General features: G+C 49.1%; 1 protein-coding gene across 3 annotated transcripts in view; it reads left to right on the forward strand.

Annotated features, from left to right (window-relative positions):
- Positions 1–18,230, forward strand: part of VDR (vitamin D receptor) — a 60,327-nt gene that overhangs the window by 24,890 nt on the left and 17,207 nt on the right. For 2 of the 3 annotated variants that reach the window (XM_017529295.2, XM_017529285.2), the window contains exons 3-4: positions 724–871; positions 13,088–13,218. In XM_017529295.2, coding sequence (XP_017384784.1) covers positions 726–871; positions 13,088–13,218 — 277 coding nt within the window. In that variant the 5' untranslated portion in view covers positions 724–725. Of the gene's footprint in view, positions 1–711; positions 872–13,087; positions 13,219–18,230 lie in introns of all 3 variants that reach the window. The other variant, XM_017529303.2, reaches the window with a different exon arrangement.

Genomic DNA, 18,230 nt, shown 5'->3' on the forward strand with positions numbered 1-18,230 from the left:
CACGTGACTCAGAAGGGCATTCAAAATAATGTTTTAAGTATTATTGCCAAAAAAAAGTGGGGGAAAGTATCTTGAAATTTTGATCATCTTGGTACCAGAACACTAGGGGCATAAGCCTGTTAGTTCCGAGCTTTATGGTTGTGAGGAGCTGGGGCTGGAATGACCAGGGCTCTGGCTTGGGCACCTAAACCCTCAATTTCTCTCACCCTCAAGAGGAGGAGACCTGAGGGTTTCTCTCCACATGTGAGGTACTGAGGCTGCGGGAGGACTCTCATTTCCCTTGGAGGGGGTGTTGGGCAGGATAGAAGCCCCTGACCTGGTTCAGGCCTGTGTCTGAGGTGGAGCTGGTGCCAGTAGTATGCATGGGCTCATTCATATGATCCTTACGCCCTGGAAGTAAAGTGCCTCTTCCAGTGCAGAGAGCGGGGGCATACAGAGGTGAACCACCAAACCCAAATTAGCCTGGCAGATACAGCATCTGAAACCAGGCAGCTGATACCAAGCTGTGCTGTAAACCAGCTGTGTAGGAAGAACCATATATGACGGCTCCAAAGGCACTGTGCTCAGGCCTGGGCCCTGGGGACACGTCCACCCTTGCTGAGCTCCCTGGTGGTGGATGGTGGGGGTGGTGGGATGACGCTGGGGGGCGGGTGGCACCAAGGATGCCATCTGGCCCTGGTACTGACTCTGGCTCTGGCCATGGCCTGTTTGCTGCTCTTACAGGGATGGAGGCAATGGCGGCCAGCACTTCCCTGCCTGACCCTGGAGACTTTGACCGGAATGTGCCCCGGATCTGTGGAGTATGTGGAGACCGAGCCACGGGCTTTCACTTCAATGCTATGACCTGTGAAGGCTGCAAAGGCTTCTTCAGGTGAGGCTTCCTCCCAGGCTCTCCCCAAGGAAAAGGAAGGGAAAGGAACCAAGGCGCTTCCATGAATGGAGCTCCTGCATTTTCCACGTCTCCTTCCTTCCAATGTCCATGAAACATGCGGTGCTCACAGCCACAGGAGCAAGAGGTCCTGAGTGGTGTCTTCTTCCCCCTCCCCTCAGCTCCAGATGTGTCCTCTGACTCACTTGGAAATCGCTTTCCTGAGGTTGCTGTGTGGATCTCTATCTTTCCATTACCCCTGTGACCCACAGCCTTCTGCACCAACCCATGTGTCCGTCCTTCCAGAGTGAACCTCCTCCCTGTTGATTACCACAGCTTCCTCAACTAAAAGACAGGCATGCCTTTGGGGAAAGCCCAAGAGCTTGGCTTCAGAGCTTGCCTTCCCGTCCAATCCAAACTGTTCCTTGGAACAAGGGAAATGGCACCTCTTGTTGGGTCATCACGATCTGTGCCCATATCTTCACCCAAGGTTTGTTTGTCCCTGGACTGAAAGCCAACCTTGGAACACCCAGGCAGTGTCAGGAATGTACCTGCATTTCTGTTTGATCAGGGCTAGTTTCTCTACCAGCATGCTCCCCTTACGTGAGCTCAGGCTTACAGGTGTGAACGGTGTGAGAAAAGCATTGGAAAGCCAAAGATTCCCATCCAAGGCCAGGGTGGGAGGGTGGGAAAGGGATGGATTGGAGCAGGAACCGGGAATTGTGAGAAATTATCATTTGGCATGTATTGGAGAGAGTAGCCTGAAAGAAGGCAGCCAAAACAGAGCTTCTGCCTAGCTGTCTACACTGGAGGTGGGTATGGCAGGGCTCTAACCATCAAACAAGGAAAGCGCAAATCAAGTGCAGACGAGGATGCCGAGGTTGGCTTGGTTGTTGTCTAAACTGGAGCACTCTCCTCACCTTGGGGGGCACAGTGAATTCAAGTCCAGGTGCTTTCGTGGCACTCTCAGTCAGGGGCTTGGGGGCTCTGTGTCAAGACAAGCTCCAGATTCACCTGCCCTCTGCCCCAGGAACCAGCAGGCCCAGAATTTCATGGCCTTGAGCAATTGCTGGGCAGCGGGGGTTTCTGTGGGTGCTAGTTGCCTGTTTGGCCTGGCACTGGCTGCCCGCTTAGCTTCCAGGCAGCCTACTCCCCAGCTCGGGAGCCAGACCAGAAGCATTGCTGGCTCTAAGTTCTTTTTTGCCAGTGCTTGGGTTTGAGGTCCACACATCCTGCAGAGTGGGCCTTCTAGAGCCCTGGCTGTGTCCCAGGTGACACGTGGACACTTTCCTGCCGGGTCCCGGGACTAGGGTAGGGGGGGCTGCCTTGAGTGCTAATGAGAGGGGAATCTAACGCACACCTCAGGGCCTGCTTCCTACCATGAAACCCGTCAGAAAGCTGTGGCCTCAGGTGCTGGCCATGGCAGTAACTTATGGGATGTCCTTGCTCAAATGGATGTCCTTGACATCTTTAGGCTTTAGTTAACTCAACTAATGGCATGCATGTATTGATATCCACCCCCTCTGCTACATAGCGTTAACCCGAGGATTGATGAGACAACATGTTAAAAAGTGCTTTAAAAAACACTTTTTCAGTCTGATGAAAAAAGCTGAGATGTTTTAGCCTGATGGGCCACTAATGCTGCCCTTCGTGGAGCCATGCTCTCATAAAATAAGCAGCCTCACAGCTGGTCAGCCAGCCACTTTCCTCGTGTGTGTGTGTGTGTGTGTGTGTGTTTGTGTGTGTGTTTAAATTTTTTTAAATAATGGGGCCTCCCTATGTGGCCCAGGCTGGTCTTGAACTCCTGGGCTCAGGTGATCCTCCACCTTCAGCTCCCAAAGTGCTATAAGCATGAACCACCATGTCTGGCTTTGTGTTTCTTTCACTCATTCCCTCACCAGACTTGAATGAACATTTATGATTTGGCATAGGGCTAAGAGCTGTCAATATGGAGATTCTCACCAAAGGTCATATCTTGCCAATCTGCAACCAAAACATTTGGTTATGGAGTCTCTACCCCCAAACCCACTCTCTCCTCCTAGGTCTCCTTCCTGCTGAGATCCAGCTCTGGGAAATGAGGCTCTTAGGTGCCAGCTGGTTGGGTGGTGACATATTGGAGGGCAGTTCCTCACTGGAGTGGCTCTGACTGCTGTGCATCTGTGGTTGCTGCTCTCGGACACACCACTAGGCTGGGAATCCTCAGGACAGGACCGTGTGAGGCATCTGGGTGGAGGGAGGGCAGGTCCTGTCATGCCCCAGGCTGAGTGTGGAAGTTTGCAGAATGAACAAGGACGGTATGTTTGTAATCTGTGTCACCACAGACCAACAGAGCATCTGTGTTGCTTGTGGCACGTGATGCCACCGTAATCCACCCTCATCCCACCTCAACAAGAGCCCTTAGAGTCTGTTGCTGGCTGATGGCCACAGCCACTCCCTGCAACGCCTGGCACTGTGGGCTGCAGGCTGCTTCTGTCTTGTTGCCCTGTCCTCGGTCTACCTTAGATCTCTACTGTCCCTGTCTTGATGACTAAGCCAGGCTGTTACATTCTAAAGAGTCAACATGTCTGTCATTTGCTTGAGGTTGTGGGTGAAAGAGAATGAGTATGGTTATCTATGGATTGTCCAAGAGTAATGTTCAGAAGCTTGGATGGAATACTTGGAGAGGAAAGGTCACTGAAGCTGTCAAGAAAGACAGCTGCAAGGTTCTGAATTTTGTCTGATATATAAATAAACAAACACACACGTGCATACACACGCTCACACACACGTGCATACACACGCTCACACACACAGTCAATCCTCATTATTCATGGATTCTGTATTTGTAAATCTCCCCACTTGCTAAAATTTACCAAAATCAATACTTGTAGCCCTTTTGTGGTTATTTATGAACATGTGCAAAGCAGTGTAAGGTTCACACGGCTTGGCACCTTATCTTCCAAGCCAAGGTCTTCACCATCTATTTAGTGCTATGTTTTTTGCCTTTTCGTGATTTTTGTTGTTGACTTTGCTGTTTAAAATGGTCCCCAAGAGTGGTGCTGCACCATTGTCTGGTGTTCCTAAGTGCAAGGCCATGATGTGCCTTACAGAGAAACTATGTGTGTAGACAAGCTTCCCGCAGACAACAGTACTGCTGCCTGTTTGTTCGATGTTAATAAATCGACAATATCTATTGAATAAGATATCTTTAAACAGAGAAATCACAGAAGCCAAGGTTATGTGTTGATCGGTTGATGAAAATTTTGTGACCAGAGGCTTGCAGAAATTTTACCTTGTGCTTCCTCCAAGAGCAACGGTTCAATATTTACTAGTCCAGTGTCCACAGTGACTTCATAGACCAAAACTACTGTGAATAATGAGAATCAGCTATACATACATCATTTCTCCTCTTCTTCCACCCCTGATGCCTGCTTCTCCTTCTTTGCTTCATCCAAATTTTATTTGGAAGTTTTCCATCTGGTCCAAATAGTTGCTTGAAAACCCTCTGGTCACTTATATCTGTCTGTGAAACTCTGACCCCAGAAAGTCAAGGGTCTGTACGTTCTCTGTGGTGGGCTCTGCATCCTTGGGAACACAGAAATGACAGCAGCTGAGTCTTTGCTCTCAAGGAGCTTGCTTGATCTGGTAGTTATTGGTAGACAGCGTTGCTTGAAGGTTGGGTCACTGGCTGTTTTCCAAGCCCTGGAAACCAGTAATCCAATCCCATTTGACCATTTAGTATTTGGTTTGGCCTCTAAGATAGTTAACTAAACTGTTTCAGGAGCAAGTTGCTATCATCCCAGCAAGTCAAAGACTCATAATCTAACTGAAGGGTGATGAAGGTTAGAGAGGGACCACAGTTCTATTGATCTGTGGTCAGGCATTAGAGGCCATTGCTGGTCAATTCCTCCTGAAAGCTATTTCATGTTGCTTGTGCTTCCTGTTATTCTGGAATACAGGGACATCCTCAGAGAAAGGTGATATTTCCAGTGTGAATAAAAGGTTGGCACGGGCAGGCTTGTAGATGGTTAGACACCTCTTGGCTATATGTTAACAACTAAGGCATAAGTAAGGGCCAGAGGAGGAAAAATATTTGGAATAGATCTATTCCAAATTATATATATAGTGGATGATCCATATATGTATATGCATGTGGATGAATATGGTCATGGATGGCTTCATCTGGGGTCTGATACAAAGGGAAAGGTGTAATGGACAGAGAAGAAAATCAGAGGAACCCGTTTGATGAAGAGAATGAAGGTAGATGGTGAGGTTTAACAGCTGATCCTGGAAGGCAGGATGAGAAACAGGTTATTATTTGACTGCTTATCTTGTCTTCCTCCCTGTTGGGATGCTTTAATCAGGACGCTGTGCAGCTGTGTGCTGCAAGCTACAAGCTAACAAAGACAGTGAAGAGAAGTGCGTTTTTGCTTAGTAGCTCTGAGGTTCTTGAGGACTTTGTTAATTCTGGGTCATGTGGAGTGTAGGGGGCAAAAGGTAGGCTGGCGAGGATCCAGGAACATGAGGAACGTTCTGACATTCAGGAAGGTCACCCTGCTGATATTTGTAGCTCTTCTAGAAACCTGATGTGAAGGGGAGCAGAGAAATAGGGCAGATGTCCAGGAATTTAAAACCTAAACTGCTTAAAGGAGAGAAAATACAGAAAATGGGAGGGACAGCCACACGGGGTAGTCTATGGGCACAAGTAAATGAGTCACCAAGAAGTCAGTATTGCTGGAGAGACTTTGTCCAGGTCCACTTTGACGGCTGACCTCCATTCACAGATGTTCAAGGATGTGGATGAAAGAGAATGAGTGTGGTGATCTATGGCTGGTCCAAGAGTAATGTTCAGAAGCTTGGGTAGAGGAGGCCAGAATATTTGGAGAGGGAAGGTCACTGACGCTGTCAAGAAAGATAGCTGCAAGGATATGATTTAACATTACCTTTTTGTTACTCTTTTATTTCTTTTGAAATTCAGCACTCTAATCAGGGCTCATTTGCTTTGCAGTCAGCACACACTTGAGATCTTCCCTGTGCTTGGGTTTTATAGGGCCAGTGGAGAGCATGGTCAGATGTGACCCCACACTTCCAAAGCATCCCTCTAAAGACTGCCTGAATCCCAATGGCTTCTTTGCCCTAGAGGAGTCCTTCAAACAGCCTCTGGTTCGTGCTCCTGGACTTTGGGGAAGCATGCGTTTGACTGCTGCTCTAGTTTGGATTGAGAGATGGTAGATTCCTGATGAGGACTGTAGTATGTATAAAGATCAGCGTATTAGTCCATTTTCACACTGTTTTCAAGAACTACCTGAGGCTGAGTGAAAAAAAGAGGTTTAACTGACTCATAGTTCAGCATGCATGGGGAGGCCTCAGGAAACTTATAATCATGGGAGAAGGCGAAGGGCAAGCAAGGCCCATCTTACATGGCAGCCAGGGAGAGACAGAGAAATGAAGGGGGAAGTGCCACACTTTAAAACCATCAGATCTTGTGGGATCTCACTCAGTATCACAAGAACAGCAAGGGAGAAATCTGTCCCCATGATCCAGTCACGTACCACCAGGCCCCTCCTTCAACACGTGGGGATTACAATTTGAGATGGCATTTGGGTGGGGACCCAGAGCCAAGCCATATCAATCAGATTCCCTGGAGTCACACAGATTTTGATTCGAATTCCAGCTTCCACACTTGTTAGCTGTGTGACTTAAAGCAAATTAGTTAACTTTCCTGTGCCTTTTTGTGTCTCTTGTAAAACAGGGATAATACCCAAAAGGTTGTCGAAAGCATTGGAGATAGTATCAGAAATACTGACCTAGAAAGCTTCCAATAGTGATAGCTAGTATCGTTATCCTTTTTTAGTGTCTTAGTTTTGAGGACAGACAAACCTTTTTTCCTTTTTTCTACCATGGCACTTGGAAGGTGTAACTATGTGATGTGCTGCAGCGGTGTCTGAAAAGAGGTTCCTGAACAAAAGGAGAGCTTCATGTCAGTCCAGGGCTGGGTAGAACTGGCTGGTGCTCAACAGAACTGGACAGTGGTTGCTGTAACTAGCATATGGGCTGTGGCTCTTGACATCAGGAGCTACAGTATATAAAACAGCAATAGGGTTTCAGCCTCTGCTGCCTGCAGGGTCCTGTACTAGGCACCCAAAAGGCAGGAGCAAGACATGGTGTCTGCTTCTGGGGTCTCAAATTCTTAGTGAAACGCTTAAAATCTGTTTCACCCATTCTCAGCACTCCCTCCCACTGCCTCTTTCTGCCAGTTTCTTTTCTTTCTCTTTATTTAGCGTTTCTTTTGTCCAGGTCCTATTCCCTTTTCCTTTATTTAGTCCTTACAAGCCTCTCTGAAATGTTGTTCCCATTTTACAGATGTGGAAACTAAAGCATGGGAAGGCTAAGTAACCTGCCCAAGGTTGTGTTTAAAAATTAAACTCAAGGCCAGGTGCAGTGACTGATACCTGTAATCCCAGCACTTTGGGAGACTGAGACGGATGGATCACCTGAAGTCAGAAGTTTGAGACCAGCCTGGCCAACATGGTGAAACCCTGTCTCTGCTAAAAATACAAAAAAATTAGCTGGACGTGTTGGCACATGCCTGTAATCCCAGCTACTTGGGAGGCTGAGGCTGGAGAATTTCTTGAACCTGAGAGGTGGAGGGTGCAGTGAGCTGAGAATGCACCATCGCACTCCAGCCTGGGTGGCTGAACGTCTCAAAAAAAAAAAAAAAAAAAAGAGAATTACATTACACTCAAGTAGATCAATCTAACTACATACTGTATTTCATCTCTAATTTTTTTGGTAGTTGTAGTGGGTAATGGATTTTTAAAATGTAATATCTATATATGGCTTTTTAAAAAGCCAACAGTTTAAGAGGATATGTAAATGAAAAGTAAATCACCTATGCAACCCAATACTTGGTTCCCTACCTCCTCCCGGAAGCTGTCACTGTGACCAGCTCATCGTGTTTGCTTCCACATTCTTTATGTAAAAGTGAATATGTGTGTGTGCACACACGTCACCATTCTGCAGCTTGGTTTTATCTACTAAAGAGCACTTCTTCAAGCTCTTTCCCACTTCAGCATTTTTCCTCTTTCTTTTTCACAGTCACGGTATATTATATGGAGATTTCATGACATAAGAAATCAGTTCTAGCTGGGTGCAGTGGCTATGCCAGTAATCTCAGGACTTTGGGAGGCCGAGGCAGGTGGATCACTTGAGGTCAGGAGTTCGAGACCAGCCTGGCCAACATGGTGAAATGCTGTCTCTACTAAAAATACAAAAAATTAGTCGGGCTTGGTGGCACGCGCCTGTAATCCCAGCTACTCGGGAGTCTGAGGCAGGAGAATTATTGAACCTGGGAGGTGGAGGTTGCAGTGAGCCGAGATCGCGCCACCACTGCACTCCAGCCTGGGTGAGAGTGAAACTCTGTCTCACAAAAAAAAAAGAAAGAAAAGAAACCAGTCCTCTATCATGGGCATTTAGGTTCAGTGTTTGGCTTCTCCAGACAGAGCTGCAGTAACCACTGTTGGGCCCATGGACGATCTACCCACAGGGTAACTACCTGGAAATGGCTTTACTGAATTAAAATGCCTGTGCATTTAACATGCTTGATTCACATTGCCAGTTTCCCTCCAAACAAACAAACAAAAGTCTGTGCCTTTCTCTACATTGCTAACTGCCTTTTAATGCTTTTTAAAACCCACCTGAGGAGAACCCCCTGATGCTGCCTCTCACATACCTGTAGGCCCCTATCAAGTGATATAGGTCTTTTTATTCCTTTAGCTTTACTGGGACATAATTGACAAATAGACATGGTCTATATTTCAGGTGCACAACTCGATGTTCTGCTATATATATATGTTTAGTTAGCATTCCCAGAGTCTCACATAGCTCTTTCAGATCAGGAGCTCCCGCTAGTTCCTGTATCCTGAGCAGGCACTGGGATCCCTGTGACACTCAGTGCTGTGGAGACGGAGCCCAGAGGGGATAGTTGATCCCATGCCTGGTTATGTGAGGTGCATCTCTGCTGGCAGAGGCCACCTGCTGGAGAAAGGCCCTACTGTCCCAGGCCTGAGGCCCTGGCCCCAGGCTCTTGATGCTTTTGTGAGGTTCTGGTCTCTTTCTGTTTTGGTAAATTGGTCTCTGGCATGAGAATCCGTCCATGTCCTCTCTCACCCCTGGCTTTCTAGAAACTGCATCTATATTTAGCTTTGTTGCCCCACCCCTACCCCCCTTCCTGAGCTGAGGTATAAATGCCAACCAACCAGAGGATGACAGGGTCCAGGCTCAGAGAGCAGCTGAGGCAATGGGCTCTCATGGAAACCTGAAGCTCTTGTTTCTCAAATCCAAACCAACTCACAGGCAATTAGTATTGGGAGGAAGGGAGGGTAGGGTGTGGACCTTCAGGACAAAGCACAGACCCAGGGCTGGGCAGTCTGGCTTCCCTGATTCCTCATGGGCAGACAGTAAATAACAGCCACACATGTGGAAGTGTCCTTAGAAGGCGGGAGGACAGGGAAGAACAGGACCTCTGAACCAAGAGGATCCCTGGGCCAGTAAACAGTCATGTTGGGCCAGACACACCTGAAAGGCCAGCTCTGGGATCTGAGTTCCAGGAAGCCCTGGGCCTGGCTGTTGGAGCTGGTGAGTGAGTTTTCTGTATGTACCTTGAACAGTGACCCCACACTCCAGAGCATAGTGGTGCTGTCTTCTTTTTCAGTGCCCTTGGGCTTCATATGACAACTTTTAAGCAGAACCAAACTTTTTTTTTACCCTCAGTACTTTCTGTTTTATTTTTTATTTTTAGAAATAGGATCTCACTCTGTCACCCACACTGAAGTGCAGTGGCGCAATCTTGGCTCACTGCAGCTTCGACCTCACCGGCTCAAGTGATCCTTCCACCTCAGCCTCCCGAGTACCTGGGACCACAGGCGCACGCCACCATGCCTGGCTAACTTTTGTATTTTTCGTGGAGATGAGGTTTCACCATGTTGGCCAGGCTGGTCTCGAAGTCCTGTGCTCAAGCAATCCTCCCACCTCAGCCTCCCAAACTGTTGAGATTACAGGTGTGCTCCTGCCACTGCACGCAGTCCCAGTACTTTCTCTTAACTCAGTTCTGCACTGTTTCCTCTTCCTATTCCTAGCCTCATTCCTGTTGTCAGGCAAGCGGGGGCTGAGTAGCAATCTCCAACCCTCCTGTGTAGAGCTGTCTGAGATGGAGCTTCATATTTAAAGCAACATGAGAAAGATGAGAGAAAGAGGGTGAAGCAGTGGAATCTCTTTTCAGGCAACCCTGCAGCTGGGGGAGCTGCCCCCCAGTGAGGGTCAAAGACAGGCTCCCTGGAGCCTGGGGAAGGACAGACAGGCCCCCAGTAGGCCCAGGGCCACCTCCCTTCTGAAGCCTCAGGAAGTTCTCAGCCTCAGGCCCGGTCTGGCGAGAGGCTTTGGCTCACTGGAGGTGGTGGCTGGGCTAGGCTGACGATGTGCTGTCTTGGTGCCCATGGCCTTGCAGGAGTAACAGGAAGAGCTCCAAGCCAGACAAGACAGCCAGTGGGAGGACAGAGCAGCCCCTCAGCATGCAGAGCCAAATGCCTGATTGTTAAAAAAAAAAAAAAAAAAAAGGAAATGAGAGTTTCTTCTGAAATAGAAACTTCTGGTCCTTGAGTAGGTTTAGAGAATTACGGGCATTCTGAGGCCTGAGCCTCTGTAGTGACGGATGAAGCCTCAAAAACCACAAGGTTGGTGGGAGGGACACTGATCTCATGTCCGGGAATATACAGATATGCCCTGTGGGGATGATTGTATCTCATTTCTGGGGAGCCCTAACAGTTCCCAAGGTGCTTGTTTATTCTCTTATCCATCCAGGAAAGCAGCAGTAAACAAATAGAGGTGAAAGGCAAAAGGCTTTTTGTTTCTGTGAAGATGGAAAAAACCTGGCATATTGTCTCTGGGTGGCTACTGCAGGGGCAGGACTGGGCTTGGAGCTTGGGAGCCCCTGATAGCCTGGTGCTGTTCCACCCTGACAACCCCGGCTCTGCAGTAGGCCCCTTGGGTGATGAGGGCCATCACAGCAGGGTACCAGAGCCAAGGTCCAAAACCAACAGCAGCTGCTTCCTTGACTGCTGGGTCATTCTTGGCCTTGAGCCATCCGGGGCTGTTTGGGGTGTCAACTTCACTGAGCACTTTAAGTTTCTGGGGTTGAAAACAATCCAGGAAGCTAAAGACTAAGCCTCAGATCCCTAAGACTTCCAGACCTAGGAGGCCACACTTCTAACTGAATATCCTCACCCGTAAGTTTCTTAACCTCAGCGGTCTCACGTATAAAGGGAGGGAGCTACACTGACCGTCTCTGGGGCCCTCTGTGGGTCTGAGTCTGGGCTGCCTGGGACTGCCGGCAAAGCCCTACTCTGGTCTCTTCTCTGTCCCGTGGGCCAAGTCCGTGTGGTCTCCAGCTGTCCATTTGCTGGAGCTCGCCTGTCAGTTGATGAGTGCAGTTGCCCTGAACCCCGTGTGTGTGCTAGTGAACGTGAACAGTGACTCATGTTTTACCAAGAATCCTAACTAGTGCCTGGCCTTTGAGCAGATGATGTTAGAAGCTGATCTCCAGGAAGAAAATGTTTGGGGCTGGGCTTTGGCTTCGAAGGCTTGGGCATCTCCACAATAAGCAGTTCCTTGGAAGATGCTACTGCTCATGCAGATAGTGATTCTGCCACCACCTTTCCCCAGCTATGTCAGAAAAGTGGGGCCTACTCCTGCTGGGGCTGGGAGGAGGACAGGGCTCTAGGATGTGAATGATGAGAAGCTTCTAGGGAGATGCCTCAGGGAGGTGTCCTTTATGCAGCCTCCCAAAGTCCACGTGGTGTGTCTGGCAGTGGGAGAGAATGTTAGAGTTAGGAACATGACCCCTTAAACTTAAACACACACACACACACACACACACACACACACACACACACACAACTTACATAGGGTACCACCTTTCTAGGTAAGAACACTTCAGTAGTTTTCTGGGGGTTGTTTTGTTTTGTTTTGAGACAGGGTCTTTCTCTGTTGCCCAGGCTGGAGTGCAGTGGCATGATCTCGGCTCACTGCAACTCTGCCTCCTGGGTTCAAGTGATTCTCCTGCCTCAGCCTCCAGCCCCCAGTAGCTAGGACTACAGGCATGCACCACCATGCTCGACTAATTTTTGTATTTTTAGTAGAGACAAGATTTTGCCATGTTGGCCAGGCTGGTCTCAAACTCCTGACCTCAGACGATCTGCCCGCCTTGGCCTCCCAAAGTGTTAGGATTATAGGCGTGAGCCACTGTGCCCGACTCTAGTTTTCTGTTCTTACAGAGCTCCTGCTTCCTCTGCCTTTCAAAAATCCAAGGCCAGGCCTCAGGATTTCCACCTGCTTGTCTGGTCCCTTCTCTTACTGAGCAGGTTCTGGGATGTCTGGAGCTATGGTTTGGCCTTTTCTCCCTTCCCTGTCCACGTCTATCCCTGGAACAGGCGGTGTTCCAGTCCCACGTCTCTGGCCTCTAGAAGACTTCATGCTGAGACTAGCACCCTTACTTCTCACAGCGGCTCCTTAGATATTACTATGCTGGCTACTCCGGAGATTTCAATATTTAAAAATTTTTTTTTTTAGGTAAATGTTCTTGCATATTTCTTGTGTAATTTTTAAAAGAGGAAGGGGAAGAGAGTACTGTCAAAGTAAAAGTAAGTGTAAGGGCTGGGGCGCAGCGGCTCACACCTGTAATCCCAGCACTGCGGGAAGCCTAGGCGAGGGGATTGCTTCAGCCCAGGAGCTCCAGACCAGCCTAGGCAACATAGTGAGACCCTGTCTTTACAAAAAAATAAAAAAATTATCCAGCCATGGTGGTATGCACCTGTAGTCCCAGCTACACTGGAGGCTGAAGCAGGGGGACCACTTGAACCTGGGAGGTCCAGGCTGCAGTGAGCCGAGATCATGCCACTGCACTCCAGCCTGGGCTATAAATTGACACCCTTTCTTAAAAAAAAAGACACAAAAATTCAAAAAGGTAAGTACAAGCCACGATGGGAGCTGGGCAGGCAATGAAAGTAGAAGGAGGAATTGCTTGGTGCCTGGTCTAGAGGTGAGAGTAGCTGGCAGCTGGGGTGGGCCCCATGTCCTCTGTTGGAGAAATGGAGACCTGGGGGCCCAGAAGACAGGTCTCTGTGGTCACAGGGAGAGGAGCTGGAAGGTCAGTGACCCAGGGCAGGGTGTGTGCTCTCTTGGCAGGCGAAGCATGAAGCGGAAGGCACTGTTCACTTGCCCCTTCAACGGGGACTGCCGCATCACCAAGGACAACCGGCGCCACTGCCAGGCCTGCCGGCTCAAACGCTGTGTGGACATCGGCATGATGAAGGAGTGTGAGTGTCCAGGGGCTGGCCGGGGTTTGGGGCTGAACTGGAGTCAGGGAAAGGCCTTGGCCACTCTCCTGCAAGTTTGGGCAGAGGTCTGCCTGCCCTTCCTCTGTAGCTGCCAGCATCTGGGGCCAGGGCCTCAGTAGGACCAGCAGCTGGTGGCAGGGCAGCTGGAAGTCCAGGGTCAGATGCACTCAGCGGCCCTGTGTGCCTCTTGAGGACCTGTGTGTTGGTGTCAGAGGTGCTGGAAGGGCCCTTCCAGAGTGGGGCCTGAGAGGAAAGAGAGGCAGGACACTGCCTTCAAGATCCCCTTCTACTCCCTGGTCAGGGTTTTCCTCCAGGATGTCATCCTATTCTTGCAGCTCCCTGTTCCCTGGATCTAGAGGACAGAATGAGGTTCGAGGACCCCCAGGTTCTCTGGGCTTCAGGAGAGAGGGCTGCTGTGGGTTGGGAAGGGAAGGAGTAATGGGGAGAATTCATATTCAGACGATAGCTGGGATCTGCATCCTGTCCTACCCCAGTCTGCCAGCCTCTCTGGCACCTTGGGCAGATCTGAGGGCTTGTGCCAGGGGGAGACCAGGAAGAAAGAGTGTGCGAGGGGAAGCACTGGGATCTAGGGTGACCCTCTGAATCCAGATGGAGAAAGAGGAGTGATTCTATAGGACTTCCTTTCCCACTCTGGGGCTGGAGAAGACCGACATGGCAGATTTACACACATGTTCTCACCCACCACTGAAAACAACACTTGAACCTTGCATCGGAGCTGTAGTACAGTGATTTGGTAACTAGGGTAGCCACTGAATTCAGCAGATGCTGGGAGAGCCAGCCAGGCCTCTGGGCTGGAGCAAGGGCACGGGGCCAGCTGGGCATGGGTGCTCTCTGCACACTCATTCCTTGCTCACCTTCCCTTGCTCACTCCTGTCTGCTGTCTGTACCCAGACCCCCACCGGCCCCAGGATAGAATCCAGGCGCTGCTAGCTGTGGGCCCGAAGAGTCAGGGTCCAGGTTGGGGGTGTTGCTCAGATGCAGGCTCTCCTGGCTATGGGACTGTTTTGGGTGGCGAGGGGTGGGGAGAGGTCAGGTAACAGGAAGATGTGTCAGGGACAGAGGAAACATCACAGGACAGGGCTTAGAGGATGGGGAGTTTCTCCCTTAAAGGGAAAATAATTCTCCATTGTTGGGACACAGGCAGAGCTCAGGCCCTCATCTTGGGCTTCCTCTGTGGGCCTTGACCTAGGCTGCTCTTCTGTGGGTCACGACTCCTCCTCCTGATCCAGCAGCTCCCCAGCCAACACTGGCAGCCCTGGAAGGAGTTTCCAGGGCTGTGGTTCCTCTGCACCCCCACAGGAGCGTGCAGGCCTGGACACGCTGGTCGCTCCTACTGCAATCCCTGCCACACCCTAGCTCCTGTGTTTATCCTGGAGAGAGTGAGAAAGTGGAGGCTGGAGGCTTGGGAGCCTTATGGGACTTCACACACATTCTCAGTGGGCCCTGCTCAGGGCGAGGCACTAGGGTGGGCACCAACAAGGTGCGCTCAGCACAGCCCCATCTCGGCAGAGAACATGGCCTCTTCAAGGCAGGGAGCCTGGTTTCTAAGGCTCCAGCCAACCAGGAGTGGCATGGGGTTCCACTGCTGCGGCTTGTAAGGCACTGCCACAGGTGCTCCCCTCAGGACCAAGCTCAGTGAGGCCCAAGAGGCCCCTCTCCCACCTCAGAAGGAGGGGGATGTCCTACTGACTTAGAATAGGAAGAACATCTGAGAGTCAGACAGGTAAAGATCTCAGCTGGGGTCAGAAAGAGAGCTGGTAACAAGCTGGGACCAGAATCAGACTTGGTGTCCCCTCCTACCTGCTTCCTGGTCCCATAAACAGCACTGCATCCATGCTGAAGAGCAGCCCCAGCCTGGGATGCATCAGCGGGCCCTGCCCAGGAGCACCCTACCACATGGTGGGGACCTAGCAGCCCAGAAGCAACATCCACCCCATCCCTAAATCAGCACTGTGCCTCAGCCACCCCCACCCCAGCTAGTTCTCCCCTGTGGAGCCCTGTGTCCCGGTCCTGCTATATGTCTAAGGCAGCTTCTTGCCCACATCGCTCTCCTCATCCCAGTGCAGGGAGCGGTACTGAGTTCTAAATGGGCCGGTGGAGTGGAGATCCAATTAAAACAGAAACATCCTGGTGCTTTTTACTGCCCCAAAGGGAAGATCGTCCAAGAAGAGGCATCATTCCCAGCCTCAGGTTAGCCCAGCTTCAGGAGGCCTCACCAGTGTGAAGTCCCTCAGCCTCAGAACCCTAGGAGAGCTGCTCATTTCTAATCTGGGCTGGCTTTTGTCCCCACAGCATAGCGTCCCAGAGACAACTGAATGTCTCAATATTTGTAAAACCACAGGAAGGAAGCTGAAAGCCCAGGCTCCTGCTGGCCAGGCGGGGAGGTGGGCCTTCCATAGAGGAGGCACAGGAAGGGAAAGGATGAGGACAGAAACCATGCGTATTGACCTTCTGCCATGTATCGGATCCCATGTCAGGCACATGCATTTTCTTCTGAAATTCTCACAGCACTCCCTGACTATGTAAATACTTTTATTTTTTCAGTAGCTAAGGCAGCTCAGAGGAATTAAAATATCACGGCTCTGAGTTAATAAGATAATGGTATCAGCGTTCATTCTAATCTAGGTCTGTCTGCTTCTGAAGGTCAGGCTTGGGGGCCACACCCAAGGCAGACTTTCGTGCCCCCAGTGGGTCAGAACTCACTCCAATGTGCATTTCCAGGCACTTCCACGTACTCTAAGAGATGGGCTGAAGAGAGCTTCGTTCCCATCGAAGACTTATTTTCTCTCTTTTCCATTCTTAGTTGACTTTATACCCTGGGAACCCAAGAAATTTTATAACTGGGTTCTTGCTTTTGGCTTATGCTATACCTGTCCTGCACGGAACCACACATTATGGTAACTTGTTTGATGTTTTTACAGACTTATGTCTTTCCTTTCTGGTGGTAGCATAGTACCTGGCACATAGTAGGTGCTCAATAAATGTGTGGAATAAATGAACATGAGCTCCTTCTTCTTTGTCTTGGTGTATCTTCCACAGGTCTGTGGATCAGTAAGATTCTCCCAAACCTGATCATGTCTGTGCCATTCATTTGGAAAAATTTTATGTCCTCTTCCTGTGGTTGTTCTTAGGCCATCCTTGGCATCTTGAAACGTTTTGAAATTGTTTATGTTGCAGATCTTGACTTTGTCAGGGAGAGAACATGTCTTGCATGGGAATAACTGTGCAAAATTATTTTCACTCAGCAAGGAACTTAGAAGGAAGTCAAAAAACCTTCTGAGCCAGCCATGTACATTTTACAAAGTCCACATGCCAAAGCTCATGCACTTTAGATGCCTAATCATCAGAGAGCCCAACACTCTTTCAGAACCTGTTTACTCTTATTCCAGGCTTTTTACCTTGAAACGTGTATTCCTATATGACAGTAATGACATTTTAGGTTCAATTCATTGAAAAAGTGATAAGAAATTTCCTATGAAATTTAAAAACTCTTTAAACAAATTATTTTATAAATCATAGCACGTTTGCATATGTGCAAGACTTCAGACTTACTCAGTTCTCAAGCAATGTTGCCTTGCAGAAAGCTTGAGCCTGTTTGAAACTGATGGATCTCAGCATTTCTTCCTCTGTTAACTGCATAGAAGATGGTGGTTACTACTTGATGCAAGTGACTGGGAGGAATAATGTTTAAACTTGAACCTTCATTGTCTCTTTAAAGTAGGTAATTTACAAGCTTTGTGACATAATTTTATTTCACACTCTTCAGATGGATTGGAACACAATGCGTGTCAAAACTCCATGGCTGAAAGTCAAGGTCTGCTTATAACCAGTTGTAATCAGACACAGTAGAGAGCAGTGGCTAGGACCTTCCACTCCAGACCCAGACTGCCCAGGTCTAGATACTAGTTTCACCACTGTTTGCTGTGTGACTTTGAGCAAGGTATAAAGCCTCTATGGGCCTCATCTGTAAATAGGAATAACAACAGCACTTGCTTTAAAGGGTTGTCATGAGGACTAAATATGTGAGTTAATATACAAAAAGCTCTTAGAATAATGCCTGGTAGATAGAAAAACTCTACACATGCGATCCAGTGTTATGAATATTTTCTTTTTATTACAACAGACTTGATCACTAGAACTTCTAGCTCCCAACAGATCAGAAGTAAGTCTTAGCCAGGAGAAAGGCACACTTCCAGAGGCAGACACCAATAAGAAGAGACAACGTGTAGCTTCACAGACAGATGGACCCTGGAAGCAAGAAAAGTAGCCCAAGAACTCCAAAGCCCAGCACACCCAGCTGCACAGTGCAGGGCAGACAGCCTCAGACAACGCCGAGGCCATAACCTTGGCCTGCAATGTTCTATCATTATTCAGAATGATACCTCTGAATCATCCAGGAAAGGTTATATGACGTTAGAAGTGTTCCGTTACAAGGTTTTCTGTCTTGAAAATGTTTCCATAACAATTGTTTCAATAAAAGAGGTCAGCTTTGCTCAGCTCTCTGGTGTGCCAGGCATCATTCCCTATATTGCAGGGGACAAGCAGGACTGGAGTACTCACTAGCCTTTCCCGAGCCAGGAAAAGGATTTGCACAGTTGGTGTGATCTGTGTGGATGCACTTGATGTTTGGTGTCAGACTACTGAGCAGGCACCACGGCTAGGTAGCCCCTCTGGGCTAGCCTTTAGGAGGGAAACAGAAGAATTGTAAGACAAAGTCTGGGCACGGTGGCTCATGCCTGTAATTCCAGCATTTTGGGAGACTGAGGCGGGTGGATCACCTGAGGTCAGGAGTTTGAGATCAGCCTGGCCAACATTGTGAAACCCTGTCTCTTACTCAAAATACAAAAAAATTAGCTGGGCATCGTGGCGCGTGCCTGTAATCCCAGCTACTCCCAAGGCTGAGGCAGGAGAATTGCTTAGAACCCGGGAGGTGGAGGTTGCAGTGAGCCGAGATGGTGCCACTGCACACC

This window comes from Cebus imitator, unplaced genomic scaffold (assembly GCF_001604975.1).
Source record: "Cebus imitator isolate Cc_AM_T3 unplaced genomic scaffold, Cebus_imitator-1.0 Scaffold2, whole genome shotgun sequence".
Classification (NCBI taxonomy): domain Eukaryota; kingdom Metazoa; phylum Chordata; class Mammalia; order Primates; family Cebidae; genus Cebus; species Cebus imitator.